The 27,093-nt window shown below is 33.1% G+C and overlaps 1 protein-coding gene across 1 annotated transcript; it reads right to left on the bottom strand.

Annotated features, from left to right (window-relative positions):
• Positions 1 to 200: 200 nt before the first annotated feature.
• On the bottom strand, positions 201 to 13,145 carry LOC134727309 (uncharacterized). Its single transcript, XM_063591686.1, has 8 exons — positions 12,956 to 13,145; positions 11,755 to 12,573; positions 10,576 to 10,685; positions 8,136 to 9,348; positions 7,627 to 7,638; positions 4,833 to 5,110; positions 3,384 to 3,414; positions 201 to 568 (listed from the first exon to the last, which is right to left on the bottom strand). The coding sequence occupies exons 2-8, from the start codon at positions 12,380 to 12,382 to the stop codon at positions 264 to 266; spliced, it is 2,577 nt and encodes an 858-aa protein (XP_063447756.1). The 5' UTR covers positions 12,383 to 12,573; positions 12,956 to 13,145; the 3' UTR covers positions 201 to 263.
• Between the last annotated feature and the right edge of the window lie 13,948 nt (positions 13,146 to 27,093).

The following is a 27,093-nucleotide window of genomic DNA, read 5'->3' as shown; positions in this document are numbered from 1 at the left end:
CCACGGTATAAACAGACTACACTACATCTAACATCCTTTTACTCCACTTAAATAACCAGACATATATTGAGATCTACAAATGATGATCATTCATCAGAATGACAACTCAAATAGAATTGAGGTACTATTTAAGGTACTAAATATCTTTATTATAAAATATAGTTATCAAATAAGTTTAATAATTTTCCATCAAGTCAATTTCAGAGAACGAAAGAGAGGCTCTTATCATTTCACTCCAGAGTATTAACACTATTCTGTCAAGGTTATATTAAACTTAAGTCGTACGGAAGTACAATATTACACGTCGATCCAAATTTGCCGATCCTGTCAAGTGCTTTAATCAATATTAAAACGGTTGGCCTCGGATATTTCATCTGACTCCATTGACGCAAAACCTCTCTGGTCTGTACTAGAAGTTTGTTCTTATGATCCTGTTGAATGCGTTGTATTGTCGGAATATCTATATATAACTCAATAGCAAGCTGCATAATACTGCTTCCTATATGATTGGATATATCGTAAAGTACGCTGACTGTTGGAACCCTTTTCAGTGTGTCTTCTGATATACCTGCAATATCGTATACAATTTAGATTATATTAAATACAGGACTCATGTACAGCAGAATTACTACATGTCATATATATTCAAATAAGTAGATGTGGTATGATTGTAATTGAAAAAAAATCTCCATCTGAGACGTAGACGTTTACAATTCTAGATCATCGTACGGCCTTCAAACATGATCAAAACCCACAACAAGAGTAAAATAGTAAATGCCCCGAAATGAAAAACGTTACATTATTCACACGAAAGCACTTACGGCCTGATTAAAGTACTTAACAATAAACGAAAAACACAAATATAATATACAGCAGCAAACGGCATCCACTGACATACAGGTTTTTGATTAAGGACAGGCAGAAACATAGTTTGGCAGATTAAAATATGTTTGCTGGCACTACAAACTGCTGAATTAAGTCTGAATTGACCAGTTTTTGTGCTCGACCAGTAAAATCGAGCACACATTTTACTCGACTAGTCTCGACATTGTCTCGACTGGACTAACTGTACTTAAGTGTATCTCTACTTTGTCCAAATTGCAAATCCTAGCATTTTTTACAGAGATGACTTTAATTCTTAAATTTTACAGCAATACAACAAAAAAAGTAAATGAAATGTGATTCAGTAAGCTTGATATATATCTAAGATAGCTGCATAGTTTGATGACAATCCAAGTTGATTTGAAAAAGTTATTAAAAAAATTAAAGTGTACTAGCTCTATTTTGTCCAAATTGCAAATCCTAGCTTTTTTTTACCGAGATTCAGTAAGCTTGATATAAACCGGTTTTTTTTCTAAAGTGAACATTGATTGGTTAAATATTTCTCAGTGATGTCCTGTGTTTGAATTTGTTTGTTAGCTTTTTGGTCATGAATGTTTGTCTCTAATATGTAATTAGCTGTGCATTTGTATTCAGATATTTAATATATACGTGTTTCTCGTTTCTCGTTTTGTTTATATAGATTAGACCGTTGGTTTTCCCGTTTGAATGGTTTTACACTAGTAATTTTGGGGCCCTTTATAGCTTGTTGTTTGGTGTGAGCCAAGGCTCCGTGTTGAAGGCCGTACTTTAACCTATAATGGTTTACTTTTTAAATTGTTATTTGGATGGAGAGTTGTCTCATTGGCACTCACACCACATCTTCCTATATCTATCTCTATTTTGTCCGAAATTGCAAATCCTATTATTTTTTACCAACATTACTTTAATTCTTAAATTTTACAGCAATACAACAAAAAAGTGAATGAAATCGGATTCAGTAAGCTTGATACATATCTAAGTTAGCTGCATAGTTTGATGACAATCCAAATTGATTTGAAAAAGTTATAAAAAAAATTAAAGATGCCTTTCTGAATTTATATAATAATTTTTATTTTTTACCTATTGTATATTGAAAAAAAAAAAAAATATTTCACAGCCAGTAATCAAACTACATAATAATCTTGAATTTTGTAAGATCAATATTTAATTTAGTTAGATGGGCTTCTTTATGCTAGTCAAAACTAAATTTGAAGGTCAAGACTAGTCGAGACAGGTCAAGACTGGTTCAGACTGAGTCGAGACTGGTCGAGACAGGTCGAGACTGGTTCAGACTGAGTCGAGACAGGTCGAGCCTTGGTCAAGACCATTTCAGACTAATTAAGTAAAGTTGAGACCTAGTCGAGTACACTTAGGTACAGTTAAGTCCAGTCGAGACAATGTCGAGACTAGTCGAGTAAAATGTGTGCTCGATTTTACTGGTCGAGCACAAAAACTGGTCAATTCAGACTCTGAGCAGTTTGTAGTGTGGTGACATTGCATACAACACATATTTTACCTACAGCAAGTGGTTCCCCAAATACTGACATAATCACAAATGATACATTGTTAAAGAAGCTTACATATTGCAAAATCAAAGTGTATTATTCCAATATAGCAGGGGTTTCAAATTAAAAGGTAACGCGATTCTTTTTTGCCATACATCATTTAATTTGGAACAGGTTTTAAAAATTTTACATCTCAAATCCGTTTTTCTTTGTCTAATATGTTCTCCTATTTATTTGTATTGTAGTCCTGTAATATTATGATGTCATCTCAATGTTATATTTAACTTTGCCATTAAAGTGCGAGGTTTCGCATGCCACAAAACCAGGTTCAACCCTCCACTTTTATTCCCCTTTAAAAGTGTCCTGTACCAAGTCAGGAAGATGGCCATTGTTATATTATTGTTCGTTTATGTGTGTGTTGCATTTTTACGTTGAGTAGTTTGTGTTTTCTCTTATTTTTGAGATATTGAGATAAGACGTGGCACGGTACTTGTCTATCCCAAATTCATGTATTTAGTTTTCATGTTATATTTGTTATTCTCGTGGTGTTTTGTATGATGCTTGGTCCGTTTCTGTGTGTGTTACGTTTCGGTGTTATGTCGTTGTTCTCCTCTTATATTTAATGCATTTCCCTCGGTTTTAGTTTGTTACCCCGATTTTGGTTTTTTGTTTATGGATTTATGAGTTTTGAACAACAGTATACTACTGTTGCCTTTATTTATACAACACATATTTTACCTACAGCAAGTGGTTCCCCAAATACTGACATAATCACAAATGATACATTGTTGAAGAAGCCTACATATTGCAAAATCAAAGTGTATTGTTCCAATATAGCAGGGGTTTCAAATAAAAAGGTAACGCGATTCTTTTTTGCCATACATCATTTTATTTGGAACAGGTTTTAAAAATTTTACATCTCAAATCCGTAACCCCCGTTTGCAGATGTGTATTGTTTCAAAGTGTAAACCGTTTTTAAAAAAAATAGTATTAGTAATAGCACAAAATGAAGCTTACCAGGTATGTCTATGATGACATCTCTGAACACCTGAAATATATTTCTATAACAGTGAACAATTAAGATATTTTATTCGGATTCTTGAAAACAAATGTCATAATTAAACACTAGATATAGAGTACTCTACCTTGACATGCATATCTATATAATATAATTATAGACATAACAACTTTTGAGTAATAAGCAATATCAAATATGTATGAAGTTGGTCCCGATTGAAACGTTTAAACTTGCTGCATTTGTTTGCACTAAGTCAGGAAATGGGACGGAAGATAACAGAGGAACATTCAAACTCATAAATCTAAAAATAAACTTGAAATACCATGGCTACAAATAAAAAAGACAAACTGACAAACAATAGCTCACATGACACAACATGGAAAACTAAGAAACACGAACATCACCAAAAAGTAGGGGTGATCTCAGGTGCTCCGGTAGGGTAAGCAGATCCTACTCCACATGGAACACCCGTCGTATTGCTTATGCTATAACAAATCCGGTAACTTGTTGTTTAGTTGGTTGTCATTGTTGGTGAGGTTCATTACCGTTTCTTGTTTCTTGTTTTTATACAGATTAGACAATTGGTTTTCCTGTTTGAATGATTTAACACAAGTATTTTTTGGGGTCTTTTATAGCTTGTTGTTCAGAATGATCCAATGCTCCAAGTCCGTTCTTCGACCTATAAAGTTTAACTTTTATATATTGTGACTTGGAAGGAGTGTTGTCGCATTTGCGCTCATACCACAAATTCTTGTATCTATGAATGAAATACAGTTACATAACGAGCATGATAATGTTTTTTTCATTTTTAATTTGCGAAAACAATAATGGTACTCCATAAAGAAATGTTTTGTAAAACAAAATGAATAAATATCTTATTAGAATTGTAATATTTGCGTTAAATATGTTAGATTGGATGTCAATAAAATATTTCAAATATTTTTTTAATATTGTACCATCTAATGGTATACTATGTACATTAATCAAATTGTAAGAAATATGCATCATTATCAGTAAACGATTTACATATTAGGTCGATGACACTGCTGGTGGACGTTTCGTCCCCGAGGGTATTACTAGCCCAGTAGTCACCACTTCAGTGTTGACATGAATATCAATAACGTGGTCATTTCTATAAATTTACTGTTGAAAAACTATGAATTTTCTTATCCCAGGTCTAGATTACCTTAGCCGTATTTGGCACAACTTTTTGGAATTTCGGATCCTCAATGCCCTTCACCTTTGTACTTGTTTGTCTTTATAAATATTTTGATTTGAGCGTAACTGATGAGACTTATGTAGACGAAATGAGCGTCTGGCGTACAAATTTATAATCCTGGTACCTTTGATAACTAACCACAACTTAATGGATTATAGTTAACAGTCCCCCGTTTTTTTAAGGGTTTTTTCTTGTCTTTCGAACAATGGACATATGAAGAAAAACATACCTGACAAAGTAAATGCTCATCAATTTCTTTGTTTATTAGAACATTTTTCAAATGATCGAAGGTAACATTTCTGCTTTTTTCCGTACACGTCCATAATGCCATGAATTTAAGGTCAATTGAAGGTTGGTGTTGGAACTGATGCTCAAAATCATTCCATTTTTGAACCGGAAGACCAAGTTCAATTGCATATTCACGACACTCAACGGGCGAGAGTTGTTCCGCCAAACGTCTTATATGTTGTGCGGATGGATACTGCTCCTTTTCTAATCGACCAAGTCCTTAAACATTGACACAAAAGTTACTAGTACAGTAAAATACTTGTCCATACAGTAATATCTCAATAAGATTTAAGCATTTGTTTTTCCTCAAAAAAAAATATATATAAAAATAATAATCATGATAACAACTATACACTATAGGATAATTTACCTTAGTATAATTTTATTTTTTTGAAGAAAAAAACACTCATTGACAATATACTCCATGTCAATAGTTTATTCATAACTTCAAGTTTATTAGACAATAACAATCAAAACCAAGGAGAAAACAAAGACTAAAAAAAAACAAAGAACATTTACATCAACAGTTATAAATAAAAGACACGAAACAACACGAACTCTCTTGCTTTTTTAAAAAATGTAATCGTTATGAAAATTATTTCTTTTCTCAAAATGTCGATCTATGAATTGATGAAAAGGGATTGTTAGTAACCCCAATTACTTTTAGTTTTATTATCAACAGTCCGCCAAAAGTTTAGCACCACATAATTATTTTTGTTGCGTCGAAATTTTTTTTTCGATTTAAAAAAAAATCTGTTTATCCTTGAAAAAGAAACAATAATAATGTAGCAATTTTACTAACATATACCACAAATAAACAATCAGCAATTTCCTCCCTTAAATCGCCAAGGATGTGCAAAGGTTCGATAGGGTTCATGTCAAGAGAAATGAAAAGCCAAAAAAAAGTGTCAATAGCTTCTTGATCGTTGTACTCGGTTACGATCCTTGTCCTGTGTAGTCTGTTAGTGTTATCAGAATTGTGCAAGGACCTTGAAGCAAGTTATCAAAAAGATGAACTATAATGTTTCTAAGCACCAAATCCCTGTATGTCTGTCTATTCATGTTACCCTTGTTACCCTGCAAACTATGCATACCCAGCTTACAACAGTATGAGACGAAAACATATACTGTACCACGACCAGCAACGATTGCAGTCGTTGGACAATGTTGTTTTCGTCATATGCAGTTTTATTTCCTCTCTAAACTCGTATTCTGTCGTCTTTTGGTCGTAACAGAAACCGATTCTCATCTGACCAATGAAAGTTGGTCAGCTACAAATTTTCATGTTCCAGCGTCGATGACCCTTTAAAACCTTAACTGTTAATGCAATTAACACGAGGTAGGTAGCATCTATGAAGTCAACGGACCAATATTTGATCACTAGCACGATCACCTGATGGACATTGGTGTCTGAGCTGTGGTGCAGGAGAAAGTGGTGGATTTAGCACGCCTAATAGGCAGTCTGTCATTACGATAGGTAGTTAAACGGGGTCTCCCGGACCTTGGTCTATCATTTGCAGTTCATGTGTCCAAAAGACGTTGTAAAAATCCGACAATGATGGTGCAATGCACATTAAAATGGTTAATTTAAGTTTCTTGTGTACATTTAGAAATTAGTAGGTCGTTCTTTATCACTGAACTAATATATATTTGTTTAGGGGCCAGCTGAAGGACGCCGCCGGGTGCAGGAATTCTCGCTACATTGAAGACTTGTTGGTGACCTTCTGCTGTTGTTTTTTGTATGGTCGGGTTGTTGTCTCTGTGACACATTCCCCATATCCACTCAAATTTATTTAGTATGCTCCTATTGCTCATACCTGCATTTGACGTGCCAATTGCTTAACACCGTTCAGCCTCTGATAACTGACGCATTGCTAAATTGCACAGTGACTTGATGAAGGCAAAACTTCAACTGTACGCGGGGAATAACGAAGATGATTTAAAGGAAACAAAGTTAAAAGTGCAGGTGCCTTTTGATAAAAAGTTGCTTGGCCGGTTTATTGGAGTTTATTTTTGAGTCTTAATGAATCTTCTTAGCGTATTTATTTGGCAATTCTTAACACCAAACATAAATATTTGTTCGCAAAAGTATTGACAGGTGCTTAATGTTTGGTGGACTGTGTATATCGATAAATTCTTTGACGCTACTTTATACTGTTTGGCATCTGTTACTTATTTTAGAAAATATATAGTCATAACTACCTTTGCAACAGCTTGTACAACGGTCACTTGGTTTCTGAAAATGAAAGTATTGCATCATCTAATCACAAACAAATACAGTTTTCATCAGAAACCAACAACAAAATGATTAGAAAATCCTTTCTTTTTTTAATTTTAAAGGGTAGGATGTATCAAGTGAAATTATGGTCAGTTTTTTTCCTTCTTAATCTACAAATAGCCTATCATTTTTTCCTGCTTTTGACAAAAGGTGTCTATCTTTTTTTTTGACAGTCGTGACTTGTTGAAACTGTACATGAATAGAATAGACAGCACAACTAAAAATACAAACAACCAGTAGACAAACAACATTTCACAACTACACAGAACACTACGACAAAGCAACACGAAGCTCGTTGACAACAAGTTATAAATAAAAGTGCATCAAAACACGAATAGTTCATGCTTTACATGTGGCACTCGTCGTGTTATTTATTTAAGTGTTGTTATACGTTGGATTAGTTGAGGTTTTATGTATATTATCACATTTTGATGTAGAAAGTTTCATTTTACTTTACCCTTTGTACTAACTAACATATAAATGTTTCTCATATAAACGATTTATCAATTAAGTGTTACTTTTCATATGTAATTTTATCTGCTGTTTTAAAGTATGCATTATGCTCTGGCTGATTGAAACTAATTCCAATTGCGTCCTTTACCGACCAAGAAATGAAATATGTGATTACTAACGCGTCCACCTAGGTTTTTTTTCATTTCAGTAAAGATATTAGTGGTTCATGCGATTTCCATTGTTTTTGATAAAGTTTTTGCGAACTTTACCCTAACCTTTGTCATAGTTTAAGGATAGATGCACCTCTGATTTATAAATAAATAAACCTCTTAACTTTGTCATAGTTTTAGGATAGATGCACCTCTGATTTATAAATAAATAAACCCCTTAACTTTGTCATAGTTTTAGGATAGATGTATCTCTGATTTATAAATAAGATACTTTGCGAAAAACAGGTATACAAAAACCAAATAGACAAACATTTAATTGCATGGCGTTGTCTGTGCTTCTTACAAATCCATATTAGTCCATCAGTTGATAATGGCATTTCCTGGTGCTTGAAGAAGCACAAATCTGACTTACAGAATACACCAAATTCAATGTTGAATGGTATGACAGAATTTACATTCTTTATGTTTGAATCTTCAGACAACATAGAGTAGAATTCGGAAATTCTTACTATTGCTGCTGTCATACACTCCTGGAGAGAAGATGCCAGAGTTGGAATTATATCTTCTTTTGATTTGGAATGGATGAGTGACACAATTAATCTCTTATTTATTACTTGAACTGCTACGTCATGATAACTGTCAACCTTTATTACAGCTAGATCACTGAATAACATCCTTGTTTCGGTGTTTCCGTCTTTAAAATTCTTTATATCCCATGATGTAATAAATGAACTTAAAAAGCGATATGACAATGCTGGCGGTATCACCTCATCTATAAATGTAAATGCCAGAATGATGCAATGATCCGAATTCCAAAACCTTTTCAGGAACGATGTGTTGTTTCCTGCTGTTATCATACAGGGAATCAGAAATTGAGAAATGTTTTGTATTTGACTATTTACGTCTTTGAGCTTGGTAATAGGAGCAATTATAACATCAAGATGGACAAGAATTTGGAGCATATACTCCTTGTAGGGAAGAATATGTTTGAAATTCTCTTGTTGCCAAAGGAAGTAAATATCATTCCTTTCAATCATTCCAAATTCCTGCAGGTTTCTCAAAATTCCTGAAAATCTACTCCCTATGGGCCAGAACTGCTTCTCAGTAACTATAGACCTGAGAACCTCCACTAAGTATGCTGGTGATATAATGATAAATTCGCGTAAATTTTCTACATCAAAGTACAAGAGTTTTCCTAGCGAATGTTGTACACTCAAAAAGGTTTCTATTTGCCTTTCTGTTAAAACCATTGATCCATTTTTAGAATTAAGGTGTCTTAGTTGATCACGCGAAACAATATTGATTCCTTCCTCTGATTTTTGTGCCAACTGTAACTCCATTGGAATCCATATTGTTGGCATTGGTTCTCCCCATCTTGGATGTTCAGTAGCCCTTTGCATTAATATTTTCTTTAGGCGAAAAATTTCTGGATCCGCTGGATTTGTAGCATCTACATATATCAGTGGTTTGAATTCTAAATGCGGCAAACCAGCATGCGACCCAAACAACTTGTTCAGCTCGTCTTCAAGCTGTTTTCGGCGACCGTTCCGAGTCCACTGTAATCGAGATATAGATTGATAACAAACAAATAATGATAAATGTATCTAAAATGTGCAAACAAATCTTCATAAATTTCATGCGTCGAAAGCGCTTTGTCTTCATCAGAAACACTCATAGCGGATTAATTGGAAAGCTTAACATGTTTAAAACAAAGCAGTTGATGTAAAAACACGATAAATGTAATTATTTCATAATATTCCTTGTTTGTCTGGATACACACTCGGATAACATCTTAAAACTGGACAACTATTACAAACACATATAAAAAAAAATTGTAAGGGTTCCGCGGAACCCAGTGTCTCGCCTACTTTTATTGTAAATCGCAGGCTCAACAAAAAATGAGGAAAAAAATCAATAAATAAATTCCTCTTGATACTATCTTTTGATTGTAAGAGGCTTCTGTCCAAGTTTGGTAAAAATCTAGGATAGTTAATGAATCTAATTAATGTTTTGAAAACTTAAACTGCCGACTGTATGTAATGTTAACTGGAAGAAAATCTAAGTCCATTTAAAAGTAAAATACAGAAAAATTGGAGTTATCTTTTTACAATATTTACTTCTGGATAATATCTTATGGTCATAAATAAGCTTCTGTCCATGTTTGGTACAAACCCAGGATAGTTTAAGAAAGTTATTAAAATTTTAAAAACTTTAACCACAGAGTGAATGTAATGTTTCCGCGCAGAAAAACTATATCCATTTAAAAGTAAAATACGGAAAAAATGGATTTATTTTTTTACAATATTTACTTCTGGATACTATCTTATGATCATAAACAAGCTTCTGTCAAAATTTGGTTCAAACCAAGGATAGTTTAAGAAAGTTAGTAAAATTCTAAAAACTTTAACCACAGAGTGAATGTAATGTTTCCCCGCAGAAAAAACTAAGTCCATTTATAAGTAAAATACGAAAAAAATGGAATTTTATTTTTTACAAAATTTACTTCTGGATTCTATCTTATGATCATAAACAAGCTTCTGTCCAAGTTTGGTAGAAATCCAGTATAGTTTAAAAAAGTTATTAAAATTTCAAAAACTTTAACCACAGAGTGAATATTTGTGGACGCCGCCGACGACGACGACGCCGACGGAATGTAGGATCGCGTAGTCTCGCTTTTTCGACTAAAGTCGAAGGCTCGACAAAAAACCATATATTGGAAAACGGCAAAAGCAATTCGTTCGTTGTTTTAAAAGGTTTAACACTTTAAATCTAGAATATTTTACCTCAAACCATTTTGAATCTTTGTGTGTAGCTACAAATATAATCCTTGGAAATCCGTTATCTGTTCTCTTGCAGTATGTCAAAATCGAGTTAACCCAGTGTAGCAGATAAACTGAGCAAATTTAAAATGTTGCATGATAAAATAAGTTCACGTTTACATTCATTAGGTTATATTTATTATATTTTTATTATGTATAAAACACAAATTGTGTTTAATTTCTCAAATACAGAAATATAAAAACAAAATTCAATTGACATGAATGTGTACCACATGTCAAAATAGTATGACTGTTCATCACATTAGAGAGGATTTTGCAAGGGGTGTCATCACCATTTCTGTGTTGAACTTGTACTTGTTTTCTTCGTTGGTTTTTTTGTCAAATTTGTACTATTTCCTTCTACAATGTTGTCTTTACCTGTTCTCCCGATCTTTATTGAATAATTTAATTTTATAATCTAAAACTTTTGGCTTCAGTAATGTATCAGGATCAGAACGCTTTCATGCACTTATTTGTTTTCGAAATGGTTATGAATGATGGTTTGACAAGCTTTATTTTTTTATGAGCAAGTGCATGTCACATCTGTACAAATCATTAATATTGTAACTTGTCAGTTGTCAGTTGTCATTACAGAGCAGATACTGTTGAGCAAACAACTATCTTGGCAAAAGCTTTAGATTATTACTTAAGTCAATAAGGGTTTTTTTTCTGTAAATGTTTTGGGGGACTATTTTTTAAGGTAATTGTACATGTGATGTATTTCTTGCTTTGAGAAAGGTCCCAACAGACTTAACACCATTGTCATCACACTACACAAGTTTAAAGTTCTTCCTAAATAGTTGGTTGATCTATTTAATGTGTATGTATTTTAACTTACTAATTTCCATTGTTTCTACCTCATAAATCTGGATTAATAGTTTTTTAAGGAATATATACACGTTCGGACTATAGATCGCATCATTTAGACAAATCTTAGATAAATGAGTATCTATAAATGACTGATATGATTTAAATATAATCATAGTTTTACGACTGCGGTGATCCTGAATTCTAATAAGTGGCAATTTGTAACTTTTATTGTCATGTTTCTTTTGTTGCTGTACATTTGTGTCACTTCTCTCACAAAAGATAACAATTGTTAAAATAACAATATGAAAACAGTAATAAAAGTAACTATTGTACCTGCAACTGTTGGTTTCCCAAAGTGTCCCGGTAGAAAGTCTAAGTCGGGCATATTTTTATGCAGGTCAATAGCGCCATTAAACATCAAAACAAAGATTCCTCTGCTTGTGATAAAAAGTTGGTGGGTCATGTAATAATCCTTTTGTCCTCCAAAGTCCCAAATGTCTATAGGCACTACCATCTGCTTGTATTTACCTTCTTCAACTGCTTTGCAAATCAGCTTATGTAACTTGTCGTGAGTCATATCGCTTGGTATTTCATTTATAAATTTATATTCTGAATCATCTTTAACGATGATGACACTTTGTTCTTTCTTGATTTTTTGTGCCATTTTTCGGGAACCTGTTTTTTTCTGAATATTTGACTTTTCATAACCTTCCGCTGAAGAATTGCTATCTTTTCGTAGCACTGTTCTAGAATATTTTCTATCTTTTATTTTGGTGATGGCTGATCCGTCTGTCTTTAAGTGCTTGTCTGTATGTATTGTATTAACAGAAGAAACATTTAAAGTGCCAAAAGATAAGGTCGCTGTTTTACTCGGTTCATCATTTTCTTCAGCCTTATCGTTTGCACTATCTGAATCTTCAGGCGATTCTTTATGGTGCAGTTCTTCATGTTCAGCGCCCATGTGTAATTTAATACTCTTGTCGACTATTTGAAATGTCTCCGTATTTACTGTATCTTATATTTCTGGTCCCAATGCATTTTGTTCAACATCGGCTGCAATAATCATACGTTCATACGTAGTCTTCTTTTTGTCAATGGTTTCAGTTGACATCGACATTAGCATGTTTGTCAAAATCTCTGTGATTGCATTACCTATTAAACAAAGAAATGTTGTGACATCAATTTTGGATATCCAGTAAGAAATAAAAATATCCGTAATATATCTAAGGACAAATATTATTCAACAAATTTATATGTATACTCAACATTATTACCTTAATACAATACATTTATTTAGTTTCCTATGATCTACACTACTATGCAACGTACGATATGCAATTTTTAATAAATAATAATGTCAAGATCTTTATTCTTTCAACACTCATTTGCCACTACTGTATACATTTAGTTCACACCATAACACAATATTAACTGATTAATCTCTTTTGACACAGTCTTAACACTGGTATCTTGCATTCCTGGTTATTAAAAGTGATATGTCCTCACGAATGCTAATCATATAAAATGCACAAACCTTTGGGGAAAAATTTCCATTCCATCTTGTCAACGTCCATTCCAGCTCTCCCCATGTATATCCATATACCATCAGTAGACTGCCTTGTTATTGACACTGTTTCGCCAACAAGAATTTTTGCTAAACAGCTTTTTCCGACGGAATATGGACCTACTAAATATACTCTGTTCCAAAAGCATTTCTGGAAAGTTTTTCGTAAATCGCCTACATTTCCAAGTCCTAGCTCTCTTAGTTGATCTCGCATAGATAAAACTAAAATTTAATAAATCAATATGGCACAGGTTATATGTAAAACAAATCATGTTTATCGACGACGTAGATTAATATCATGACACTATCATTGGTTCAAATGAATCGATAAAATTGAACGTTTGAAAATGACGAGAAAGAACTTCATTTTCTCTTGATTCGAAACATTAAAGAATGGGAGGTATCAAATAAAAATATGTGGTAAGACAACTCACAACCAGAGACCAATGGACACAGAGGTTAACAACTATAGGTCCCCATGCGGCCAAAACGTGAAAATTCCTTACTGCATTATCAACTTTTAGAAGGCCAAAAAATGACAAAAATTAAACAAATTCAAAAAAGATGGCTAACGGTCTAATATGTGTAAACACAATGAACGAACACAAGAATGATATACAGCAACATTCGACAACCACTAATTACAGGCTCTTAACTTGGTATGAACACACACAAAACGTAAAGGGGATAACATGTTTGCTGTTGCCTAATCTTCTTATAACCGTTGTGTAACACCACAAAATATCAACAACTACTATATTAGTTATCTGTCGAAGAGTGCTTCAGCAACTTATGTTCCAGGCTTATTTTGCAAAGATACTGACAATCACCAACCAATACCTAATATAAGATCATCCATATACGAAAAATTTCTACAGTCAGGCAAAACGATATTTGTAATAAAAAAATGTCACTAATGGGGTTCGATATTTTATAATGAACATACAAGTAGTCATACGCATATGTGGTGGTCAAACAAAACATGTTGGCATCTATAAAACATCACAAGGGATTGCATCAACTTGACTACATGGAAACGTTCATGCAATAGCTTACTTGTAAGCAGTAACATTCTTTATAAGTAATCATCAAAAGGGATATAACCAGTGATAAACTGGAAGATGCATGCTCAGCATAAAGGCTCTGCGGGAACGCAAAAATTCTAATTTGGCAAATAAAATCCCTAATTAGTCGTTGGTTAATGATATCGGTATAAGGGAAACACTGTTTCTGAAAAAATGTAATTAGTCATATGTCTGTTCGATTTTGCATTTTTTAGGTAACCCATACTTTATTTAGCATTCAGGGATTTTAATGAGAAAGCAGAACCTAACAAAGATTTGAAAGGACAAAGAGAATGATATTTAAGAAAAAGAAAATAAGTTTAGAACTCAAACTCCCTTTTTGAACTATTGAGTTTGACAAACTATATATTTTTTCTTCCTTGTGTTTCAGAAACGTCTGAATTTCTATACCTATCTGCGGCTAAGCTTAGCGAAAGGTCGGGCGACATAATCAGTCAAACAAACTTTATTAGATTAACTCTTTATGGAACGATCGTTTTCATTGGTCAATTCAAACCTTCGAACTCACATCTACGAAAATAGAACACATGTACTATAACGTTGAATGGACTGATCAATATTCACGTAGCTGGTCAAGGTCGTTTAAAGCTTCCATCGTCGTATTCGTGTACATGATTGTGTTCTTGATTATCCAATCACAATTCTAGCTTTTATAAATGTGCATGTGAAATTCATTGGTTTTATAATTTTCTGCAATTGATAACAAAATTTTAAACTTAAAGACATAAGAAACCTCAAATCAAAAAAAACTTATGTACATATACTTTTTTCTGAAGAAAATTCTTTAATTTATTCATATTTAGAAGAAGTTTACTTTATTTTAATTGCTTCCTTCCAGCAAGCTATTCCCCCGACATATTTTCCGTATGCAAAGTGACCTCAGTGTGACCCATCTCGTAAAAATCCGGTGATTACAATACGCATGGATGTCCTTAAAATAAACTGTTATCTGAATTTACATGTTAAACACGTGCTCTCTTTCCATGCTTTTTTGTTTATTTTTTGTCGATTGTTGACAAACAGGTGACTATCGTTAAACGTCGGCTTCAAAACACGAACTTTAATTACCTGCCATATTTTCACAACAACACTGACCGATTGAAAAAAAAAATTATACGAAATTTACACGAAAAAAATAATAAGTTCGTGCACAGAAGACTAAGTTTATTATGTTTGTATGCATTAGTTCGAGAATTGGAAGAACATTATTTTTCACCGGTCACTCGTTTCTTATGACTTTAACAGTTTTCACATCGAAATATTTAATTCAAATGTCTCCTCTGGGTCAAGGGACGACATCAAAAGTTCAATGCAGGATAAAAAAAAAAATCTTAATTCACATATTTTTTCATTAACTACACCCTCCCCCACCCCAAGTTACTCGTCCTGACTGCCTTTTCTTTCACTGAATGGACTCCATGAAAAATCAAACCGTACTTTACTACAAACACTTTTCATATTCTTTGCCGAGTTTTAGGTATTCGACGTAGAATAGTGATTTTTTTTCTGATTCCGTTTAATTGAGAGACAAAATCCAGAAATTGTAAGTAAATTCATAACATGTCCCCAACCATGCTTTGTTAGGAAAAAACGGAGATGTCAAACCATTTCTTCAACGAAATAATTCGTAATGTTTTGCTATCCTCGGTTGAAAAACGAACGTAAATTGTATATTCATAATTGTAAATATGTTCATGTTAATAGAAACAATCAGTTTTTCTAAAAAGTGTTTATTCCTTAAAAATATTGATAAAAAGGTGAGTTTCTTCTTGCACATGCATTTAGTCATCCTTTATTTCTTGATATTTTGTTTATCAGTTTATCATACACGCTTCGTTTTGTATTTCATTTTAAATACGAATACATACCACATATACTTCAACAATGTTATGCAGCTCTATTCTTACAGTATAAAATTGAAAGATAAATGTTCATCCTTTTAAAATCGAAAACTGTACATTAATATTTAAAAAAAAGAAGATGTGGTATGATTGCCAATGAGACAACTCTCCATAATCAACGACTTTAGGTCACCGTACGGTTTTCAATAATGTGCAAATCCCATACCGCATAGTCAGCTATAAAAGGCCCTGAATTCGAACAAGAATATTTACTTATAAACTACGATTTCTAACAAGTATTAATTTATTATTTAGTTCCAAACATGCAAAAGAAATAATCTTCGCCGGTGTAACATTTCAATTTACTATAACAACCTGCCTTCACTGAATTCATTCAGGTGCACCAATGATACGATTAAAGTTATTTTGTTTCTATCTTTGGGGACAATTTCCTCCGTTTATGGTACGCTTATAGCTACATTTTTGTACTGTGTGTATGTTTTATAGCATGAAAATAATAAAAGAGGAATGTCAGTGCAACCCCTCATTAATTATTGTAATGGGTCAGTATTACGAGATATTTATTATAAGTTACTACGACATTGTTAGGATTATAACCTATCGTCAGTATGAAAGAAATTAAAAGTGGTTCATATATTCATCCGTATAAAAGCGGTACTTGTTTTTTTTTATTTTATCCTTATATTTCTTATCATGCCGGGTACAAGATAATTGAGTTGCTGCATGCATAAAGAACTTAGAATATTACTTAAAACAAAATATCAGTATAATATTTCGACCCCACTATTTGAAGTGAACAAAACATTTATTTAATTCTTTTGACCAAAGGTTTGTAAACTATACAAATCATTGTTTTTACGTTCGTAGTAACATAGTAAATTCCATTGTCGGTCACCTGTGTCAATTCACGTGCACACTGACTACATTGTTGTTGTATTTAAATCTTTCGGCCAATGAAATGAGACGTAACAAGTTGTTTGTTTATGATACGCCAGAATGTTATCAATGAACTATCAAATGCTAAAGTTGACTGCATTTTAGTATAATAAGAATCAAGTCGGAATGCACCAAGAAACAGTTTATTGTCATATGAATCCAGTTTGTTTGTTTAAAAAATTGTGTCTTAGAAACGTCTTCAATTCATGCATTTTACAAATTTTGCCTTTCATACAGGAAGACTACAGCAATAAGTTGCAATTTTATAATTGAAAACTCGAACAACAATTGGGAAATGTTGAATGTCAATTTTTTTCAGTCTTTATTTAAGCATTTATCGTACATTAAAATTATTTTGAACTTAGCAGTCAAAACCGATCGAAAATCTCTGGATTAATTTGAAATAAGTTTGCAAAAAACACAACGTTACAAAATCTAGAAAGCTTTGAATTTAACCGAGGGAAAAAATGGATTAAGAAAAGAATAATAGTTACTAATATTTTGTTCATCGCATGTTATTTATGTCTTCAAGCAAATACAACATAGTGTTAAAGTTTGTCATAACTAAGCAATATATTTAAAATATATGAAAGTACCATTTTTTGCTATGAATTTGTCATAAAATCAAACAGTTTATCATGCTCACCTTGGTCGTACTCTTTCTACAATGAAAAGTCTTAAATATTAACACACTATTTACTTTTTTATTTCACTGGCTCAGCTCAACTCGAAAGACATACCTGCTGACATTTGATTTGTATGTATATTTGGCAACCCAAATATCATATTGTGTAATGATTTATACATTTGTACATACACAATGGAAACACATATTGAAATGAAGTTTCGTCTATCTTTGAATCTTTTAAAACCTTGACGAAATTTGTTCCGCGCATGCTTATGATTAAGATGATATGTTCAAATTAAGGTCATTGCTAGTTTCTTAGTGTCGAACATACTTGTTGACCTATATCTTAGACTTAATAAATGGTTTGCTGTTATAGAATTTGAGTAAAAGTTAAAGTGTGTTCTTTCTAGTAGTAAGATAGTTTTATGACAAACATTGATTTATTTTCTGTGCAAATGTACTCAATAAAAGACATATGTTTCTCCTTTGATAATAATGTTTACATTTTTAACATTGAGTTGACATCGATTCAATCCAACTAAAACTGTACAGATAGTAAAACTTGTCAAAATAAAATTGATCAGTCTATATGTACAAATATAAAACTATTTAATCTTCATTAAACCTGTTATGGCCAACTCATAACACCTAGGTTGTATGAGTTTTTTCATAAGAACAACATATTTGCGTCTTTTTAATTAGTTCCTTGCTAGCAATTTATATTATTATACTTCATATTAGCACATAGCTAAGAGGGTGATAGAGCAGATTGTTACCCCTCGAAAAAGCAGTGCCAACCTTTGCCTTAACGCGGTAGACAAGTTTTTTTCTCGGGGTAACAATCTGCAATATCAACCTCTCAGCTAAGTGGTATTTGGCATAATTTTTTTGGAATTTTGGATCCTCAATGCTCTTCAATTTTGTATTTGTTTGGCTTTATAAATACTTTGATTTGAGCGTCACTAATGAGTCTAATGTAGACGAAACGCGCGTCTGGCGTACTAAATTATAATCTTGGTACCTTTGATAACTATTATAACAAGCCTTATCACATACATATATCAGAAATGAATTTAAGATTACACAAAACATATTGACACTCCTCAGTTAAGATACGTTTTATTAGTTTCACATATGTTGAACAGAATTGTTTAAGTGAGAATCAAATTCCGAAGGTCAACCAGATGTCGATGTAAGCATGATGGCGTACGTACTATATTCAAAGTGAGGACATTAAAATTACCACAAGAATCTATTGACGAAAGTTTTTTTATCTATAATCCGGAAAATTAAGGCAAAGTGCGACCTTCTTTTCGTCATTCCTGAAAAATTCGATATGCTTATCAAAAAAGAAAATGTGATAGACAAAAAATATTATCCGGTTTACTTAAAGTTAGTATAATGCTCCATACTAACTGATTCAATAAATTTGTTGTTTCTATTAATTTTTGCCTGAAATAAGAGAGATAATTTTCAACTCCGGATTCGAAAATGTCACAATATTGGTCACATAATAAGCTGTATTTACACTTAATCCAAACATATATGGTTTATCTTTTTTTGTCTGTAAAAAGTGACTAAAATTGTCACTTCCGGTATAACTTTATTGGAACTGATTCTAAAATATATATTTTGTTTATACTTATGCCTATAAGTAGGGAGACAATCTCAACTTTCTGTTATTAAATGTTACTACTACTATCAATTTAAAGATTTGTGTATATAAAAAAAGGAGATGTGGTATGATTGCCAATGAGACAACTCTCCACAAGAGACTAAATGACACAAAATTAACAACTAAAGGACACTGTACGGCCTTCACCAACATAAAAATCCAAAACTTAAAATCTGAAATTTATAAAAATTGAAATGGAGCTTACATCAATAAATATAAACAATTCACCAAAGTTTCATGGACATTGGTGAAAGCCTTTTTGAGTTATTGTCTGAAGCGTTGAAAATCCTCCCTTTTTTATGAATAAAGCCCCATAAATCCAAAACTTAAGATTTGAAATTTAAAAAAAAACGAACTGGAGCTTACGTCAATAGATATAAACAATTCACTTAAGTTTCATGGAAATTGGTGAAAGTGTTTTTGAGTTATTGTCCGAAGTGTTGAAAATCCCCCCTTTTTTATGAATAAAGCCCCATAAATCCAAAACTTAAAATCTGAAATTAAAAAAAAAACGAAAGGGAGCTCTCGTCAATAGATATAAACAATTCACTTAAGTTTCATGGAAATTGGTGAAAGCGTTTTTGAGTTATTGTCCGAAGTATGGACGACGGACGGACGGACGGATAACGGTATACCATAATACGTCCCGTCTAAAAGACGGGCGTATAAAAACCAGCAAAAGCGAAAGCGAAAATATGATCCTCACATTAGACCTTGAACTCAATTTTTACGTAAGGACGCAGTGACGTCAAATAAAAAGAATATAGGTTCTTACGGATTGCGTTATATGTTTAACAAAAACATAACGACAAAAATTTTAAAAGTAGATAACTTCTATAAAATTTCATCGGATCGCTTCGTTCCAAATCGTTCAAAAATTTCGGAAGATAAAAAACAAATATGAAGAAAAAATTTGTTGTTTTTTGTGGGTATTTTTTTTTTTTTTTTTTTTTTTTTGTTACATTGGAGATATACTTACAAGTAAAACAGAGTTTGGGGAAATAACTTTACAATAAAAAGAATACTTGGCTAAAAATTATTTTTAAAAAGCGTTCTAAGTGTTCGATATAATATCCAAATTATATTTATAAGATAAAATACTCTTGACAGGAAAATATTTTAAGGAAAAATATAGTTTATGCAGTTGTTATAACAATCGTTACTATCAACAATAGTACACAATGCACTTGTGTGGCTTTATAGCTAGTTTGATCTGAGCGTCACTGATGAGTCTTATGTAGACGGAAAGCGCGTATGGCGTATTAAACTATTATCCTGATACTTTTGATAACAGGATGCACTCGAGTAAAGACATAATAACTTTGATAAACAAATTACCTGTAGAAATCTTTTAATTTCCGGTATGGCTAAATCAAATGCTGTTTTACCCTGCAAATGAAAATTTGTGGAATGAGTGCCAAATCACAATGTGAGAAAAGTAAACAATAATCTAATGGGAAGGATGGTGCTTGATGTTGATATCGTGAATACATTATCTTTTTAATTGAGGTCATGAGCTAACATGTGCATACGTCTAGAAGTTCTTTGTTAATCTATGCATCTATGTCCGTTTTTTATTTTATTTAATATTCTGACATTGAACTCGGATTTCTTTTAAACCGAGTTTTATTGTGCATTTTGTCATGTGTTTGTTTATTCTACATTTGCTAGAGGTAATTGATTGAGATCTCACAAAAACATGTTTAAACACGCCGCATGTTTACAACTGTCCCAATTATAAGGCTTTTGCCTTTGTTTGTCTTGTATGTTTTTTTTCAAATTCGATAATATGTGTCTGAGTATTGTGATATCCAATTTTTACTGAACTATTAAACATTTGTAGAGGCCAAACGAAGCCCTACTCCGTGTGCAGAATAATCATGTTGTGTTGAAAACCGAATGGTGGACTAGTTTGTTCTGTTCTTTGGTCGGGTTGTAATCTCTTTGAGGTACAATAGACAGTTGACGAACATTGATTACTACGTTATAATAATATTTTTTTTCAAACATTTTCAACTCACATCTTTATCGACCAAAGTTGGATCAGACCCTGCGTTAAGTAATTCAGATATTATTCTGTCTTCTCTTGTACTGATAACTGCACGATGCAGTGGCGTTTGTTTCTGTTTAAAAAAATATTTATTGTTTATATGCATATCTATTTGATGTTATGCTCTAAGAAAACATAAAACAAGGAGGTCATTAGTATTATAAATAACAACAAATTGTCCTGATTCATAAACATCAAAGTTTTTTTTTTTTTTTTATTGAAATATAAATGAAATGAAGAAACAGAAATGATAAAACTGGATAATTATAACAAATAGGGAAAAAAATCTGTAATTCTAATAATGCACTATAAACTCCGTGATTCCGACGATTTTTATTACCTTAATCAGTAACGATTTAGCATGTTTCCTTTTTCTAAGGGCGTTTAAACTAAAGATTCTTTTTTTTCTTCGAAAATACGGTACCAATCATGTCATATCTGCTCTATGTCAGTTGCTCAAGATAAAAAGTCAAATAACAAAAATACCGAACTCCGAGGAACATTATAACAAGAATTTCCTAAGCAAATATCAGAATTAAAAGCTCAATCGCATAAAACGCGTGTATAACAATTGTCATGCAAGTTTTAGACTTCTAAAAAGATATAGACTGCTTTGCTCTATCTTAAATTGAGGTCATTTGTGTGCATGTGTTTGTTGATTTAATATTGGAAACTTGATATTGTTAAGCTATTGATTAATATAAAATAAACAGTGTTATCATACAGCCATGCTTTTTACATTTTGTTCACTTTGTTTGTTGCAAAATTAAAAAAAAATACAAAAAGACGCTACTCTGGAGGTGTGTCTATATTGGCAGAGTTATAAAATACAGATACTGCGATTTTTATAACAATTTTTTTAGCAAACAAAATCGTGCATATTTCAGATTATCATGTATTTATCAAAGTTGTACAGAATTTAACATGTAAAATGTTGTTTGTTTATAGTTGACACGTGTTTGGTTAGTTATAGTAAGGTCGGTTCTATTGGGATATTGAGTTAAAGCACGAGTGAACTCATGTGGTTTAAAGTCATTCGAGCCATTGCAATCACAGTTTACAGTAGCATTTAATTAGTTTCTCTTCAAATTATACCCTTCGTAATATGTCAAGTTCTGAACGTGACGAAAGTTATGACATGATGATACTGACATACCAGATATAGATTTATGTTAACCACAATTGCAGCATAATTAATTCTTAAGCGTGTATTCCGATTGCTGATATGCTAATCCCAGCAGGATGGGATACAGTCAAAGAATACATGTCAGACGAGCTTGCTTAGGATAATGATGATGAGAAGAAAATGAGATCTGCTGTAACACGGACCTTGACGCACTAAGTATCACAAGTAACAACTTGAAGACCGTTTTAAAGATCAAGATGATAAGTATTGTTTACATAATGTATTGTTTTTCATCATATTGAATATATAAATTTATTATATAAAATGAACATTCAGATACAATTCAGTACATGTAATTTGAAAATGAAAAAAAATCTCTCTTCATGATCTGTTTAGGGAAATGAAAAGAACATATATATTTGATATTTGAAAGATAATAATACAAATTCATTTGTTTATAGACATGATTAATAATGGTTATACTATCCCGTTTATCACGATTCAACCAGTAATATTGTTATATTTATCTATAGAACTACACAATAATGCTATATTTGTTTCAAAAGCTAATCCATAGAAAGGATTTGTAAAGGGTACTCTAGACTATAATTTTTCTTGTTTATCCTTTATTAGAGTTGTATTGGTCAAATGTGTATGGTACAAACCTTAGTGTTGTTAATGCACTTTCTGTTTCGGTTCAGATACCGGTAAAAAAAAAAGTTGGGTAATTTTGACCTACATGTAGTTCAACAGCACGTTTGGGAATTAATGATAATTTTTTTTCTTTCATGGTATCCAGTTATACATCACAATCATAATGTGTACTAACTGTTAAAAAGTTAGAAAAGGGTATAAAGATATCTAACATGTGCAGACGAAAAACATTATTGTTATCATGATCTTTCACTCAAATATAATACTGTAACACAGAGTTTTTATTTGATTATTGTTGCCTAATTTACCACTGGGAATGATACTAGTAGTCTAGATTTCTTTAAGGTTTAGTAAGTTTTGAGTAACTATTTGTCTTAATCACTGGGCTGATTGATTGTTAAATCTACTGCATGTGGTAAATATTGAAACCAAGTGCTCCTAACTGGTTGTCAATGATAATAAGTGACTGGTTGTCTTTGAAGCCGTTTGACTGGTTATGATTGAAGCAAATGTGCTTATTGTTATTGTCACTTGACTGTTATTGAAGTCACTGAGCTGGTTGTTATTGATGCAACTGTCTAGGTTGTTATTGAAGTCACTGGACTGTTGTTATTGAAGCCGTTGGACTAGTTGTCATTGATGCCAATGGGCACATTAAAATTGAGGGCACTGGACTGATAGTTATCTAAGCCACTGGGCTATTAATCATTTATTCCACTTGACAGGATGTTTTTGAAGTCACTGGACAGGTTGTTATTGAAGTCACTGGACTAGTTGTTAATGAAGCCATATGGACGTTATTAAAGCAACTTGGCTGATAGTTATTCTAACCGCTGGGCATGTTGTTATTGAAACTACTGGGCAAGTTTTGTTGAAGCCACTAGTCGTGAAGTCATTGAACACACTGTACAAGCCATTGGGATGATAGTTCATGAAGCCTCTGGCCATATTGTAATTGACGCCAATGGGCAGGATGCAGTTAAAAAAACTCATCATAGATACCAGGACAGCTTTGTATATAAGCCAGATGCGCGTTTCGTCTACAAAAGATTCATCAGTGACGAATCAAAAAAAGTTCAAAAGCATTGTGGATCAACATTCCTAAAAGTTTTGCCAAATCCAGCTTAGGTAATCTATGCCTGAAGTAGAAAAGCCTTAGTATTTCAAATTTAAATAATTTTGTAAACAGTTAATTTATAAATATAACCATATCAATGATAATTCATGTCAGCACAAAAAGTGCTGACTACCGGGCTGGTAATACCCACGGGAAAATAAATCTCCACTAGCAGTGGCATCGACCCAGTGGTTTTAAATAAACTCATCATAGATACCAGGACTAAGTTTTGTATATATGCCAGTCATGCGTTTCGTCTACTAAAGACTCATCAGTGACGCTCGAATCCAAAACAGTTCAAAAGGCAAAATAAAGTACGAAGTTGAAGAGCATTGAGGACCAAAATTCCTAAAAGTTTTGTCAAATTCAGCTAAGATAATCTAATCCTGGTGTAGAAAAGCCTTAGTTTTTCAAAAATCTAAATTTTGTAAACAGTTTATTTATAAATATAACCACATCATTGGTTATTTTTTTAAGCCACTGGGCATGTCGTAATTAAAGCCTCTGGGTTCGTTGTTTTTGAGGCCACTTAGCAGGTTATAATAGACTATACTGGGCATGTTGGTATCGAAGCCATTGTGCAGGTTGTTTGTAAAGCCTCTTGGCTGGTTAATATTGAAGCAGATGGGCAGGCTGTTGTAACACCATTGGACAGGTTTTGTAAAGTAACTGGGCAGGATGTGTGTCATGTCATTTTACAGGTTGTTTGTATAGCCACTGGGCAGGTTGGTTGAAAACCCACTGGGCAGGTTGACGTTGGAGACATTGGGATGGTAATTGTTGCAGCCACTTGACTGGTTGTTATTGACGTCAATGGACAAGCTGTTGTTGACGCAACTGGGCGTGTTGTTATTGAAAACACTGCAGAAATTGTTATGTAAGCCACTGGGCTGATAGTTAATTTAACGACTGGTCATGTTTTTATTGACGCCACTGGGTGTGATGTGATTGACGCCACTGAGCGTGTTGTTATTGATGCCACTGAGCTTGTTGTTATTGACGTCACTGGGCGTGTTGTTAATGACGCCACTTGGTATGTTGCTATTGACGCCACTGGGCGTGTTGTTATTGACGACATTGGGCGTGTTGTTATCGACGCTACTGGATGTGGTGTGATTGATGCATTTTGCCGTGTTGTGATTGACACAACTGGGATTGGTGTTATTGACGCCACTGGGCATGTTGTTATTGATGCCAATGGGCAGATTGGTATTGAAGCCCCTTAGCAGGTTGTTTGTAAATATACTGGGCAGGTTTTTATAGATGCCACTAGGCAATTTGGTACTGAAGCCACTTGAAAGGTTGTTTGTTAAGCCACTGGACAGGTTGTTTGTAAAACAACTGACCAAGTTGTTGTTGAAGACACTTGGCTGGTTATTGTTGAAGTCACTAGACTAGTTGTTATTGACCCCGGTTGCCTGGTTGTTATTGACGCAGCTGGGAGTGTTGTTATTGAAGAGACTAGACAAGTTTTAATTAAAGGGGTGATTGTTTATTAAGCCACTGAGCATGTCGTTATTGACCCCACTGGGCATATTGTTTTTACACCACTGGGCATGTTGTTTTTGACACCAATGGGCAGATTATTATTAATGTCAAAAGAGTGGTGTGCTATCAAAGCCACTGTGCAATCGTAATTAAAGCCATGGGCTGATAGTTATTAAACCACTCTTATTATTGACGCCAATGAACAGGTTGTTTTAGACGCACCTTGGCGGGTTGGTATTGAAGCCACTAGGCAATTTGTTTGTAAGCCAGTGGGCAGTATTTTGTTGAAGACACTAAGCTTGTTCTTTTTGACACAAATGGACATGTCGTTTTTGACGCAACTAGGCAGGTTGTTGAAGCCATTGTTTATGACGCAATTGGACATATATGAGCTTGATGTTGTTTAATCCACTGGGCATGTCGTCATTTACGAGATAGGCTGATAGTTTTATTAAGCCACTAGGCACGTTATTTGTGCCACTGGGCAGGTTGGTTTTGAAGCCACTGGGCAGATTATTTGTAAAGCCAACGGACCGGTTGTTTTTTAAGACTTTTTGAAGGTTGTTATTGACATCAGTGTGCAGTAGGTTGTTGAAGACACTTGACTTATTGTTGAAACCACTCGGCATTTAGTAATTAAAGCTACTGGGCTGATTTAAGGCACTTGGCTGGTTGTTGAAGACACTGGGTAGGTTGTTATTGAAGACACAGGGCTGGTTGTTGTTCAAAAACACTGGTCGGGTTGTTGTGGAAGACACTGGGCATGTTGATGTAGCAACTAGGCTGTCTTTTATTAAAGTTACTTACTAGCATATTATTATTATTAACGTCACTGGTGCGAATGTTTAGACAATACTGATTGTTATTGAAGCTATTCGACTGAACTTCAGACATACATATTTGTATATTATTTAACAAAATAAATTTCTTTAAATAGTGTTATTAAAGATGCTGAAATACACCTTGATTAATATTTCGTTAGAATAAATTTCAATAAGAAATCCAATGTTCATAAGTTTCGAAATTATTCGTATCTCAAATACAAGAGCCAGTGCTAACACCTGTATTTTTGATAAGATTTTTCTGAAGCATAACAGGTTAAAATCGCACCGAGGAAAGATGGGTACGTTAGATAAGACTTTCCAGCACAGTTATCTGTTTATCAAATTTAAGAAATTCCAATAAATATTCAAAGCTATTTTCCCGTTCTTTGTGTTTCGGGCGCACTTGTCTCTGCAAGTGGCGTCTCCCATGTTATAGTTTGTGGGTATTTGATAAATAAGTTAAGTTCGTTTGAGTTTACGAATTAGAATTTAAAAGCAATTAAACACGTTTTTATACTTGATATGTCAATATTGAATTTTAGTGTGAAATATATGCATAGTAAAACAAAGATGAATTAATGACAGTTGATCGAATCTGAAAAACACATAGTTAATTTTCCAACATGTGATGCCTTATCCTGAGACGGGAAAAACACTTTATTT

This window comes from Mytilus trossulus, chromosome 8 (assembly GCF_036588685.1).
Source record: "Mytilus trossulus isolate FHL-02 chromosome 8, PNRI_Mtr1.1.1.hap1, whole genome shotgun sequence".
In the NCBI taxonomy this organism is placed as follows: domain Eukaryota; kingdom Metazoa; phylum Mollusca; class Bivalvia; order Mytilida; family Mytilidae; genus Mytilus; species Mytilus trossulus.
This window is presented reverse-complemented; position numbering and strand designations above follow the sequence as displayed.

What these genes read in the sequence shown, in the direction of transcription:
- LOC134727309 (XM_063591686.1), bottom strand. Translation starts at nt 12,382, where the DNA reads ATGGGCGCTGAACATGAAGAACTGCACCATAAAGAATCGCCTGAAGAT. An exon ending in AAGATTCAAAATGGTTTGAG is followed by an intron (nt 9,349 to 10,575) that starts GTAAAATATTCT and finishes TCTCGATTACAG; the next exon opens with TGGACTCGGAACGGTCGCCG. An exon ending in ATGAGCATTTACTTTGTCAG is followed by an intron (nt 3,415 to 4,832) that starts GTATGTTTTTCT and finishes AATATATTTCAG; the next exon opens with GTGTTCAGAGATGTCATCAT.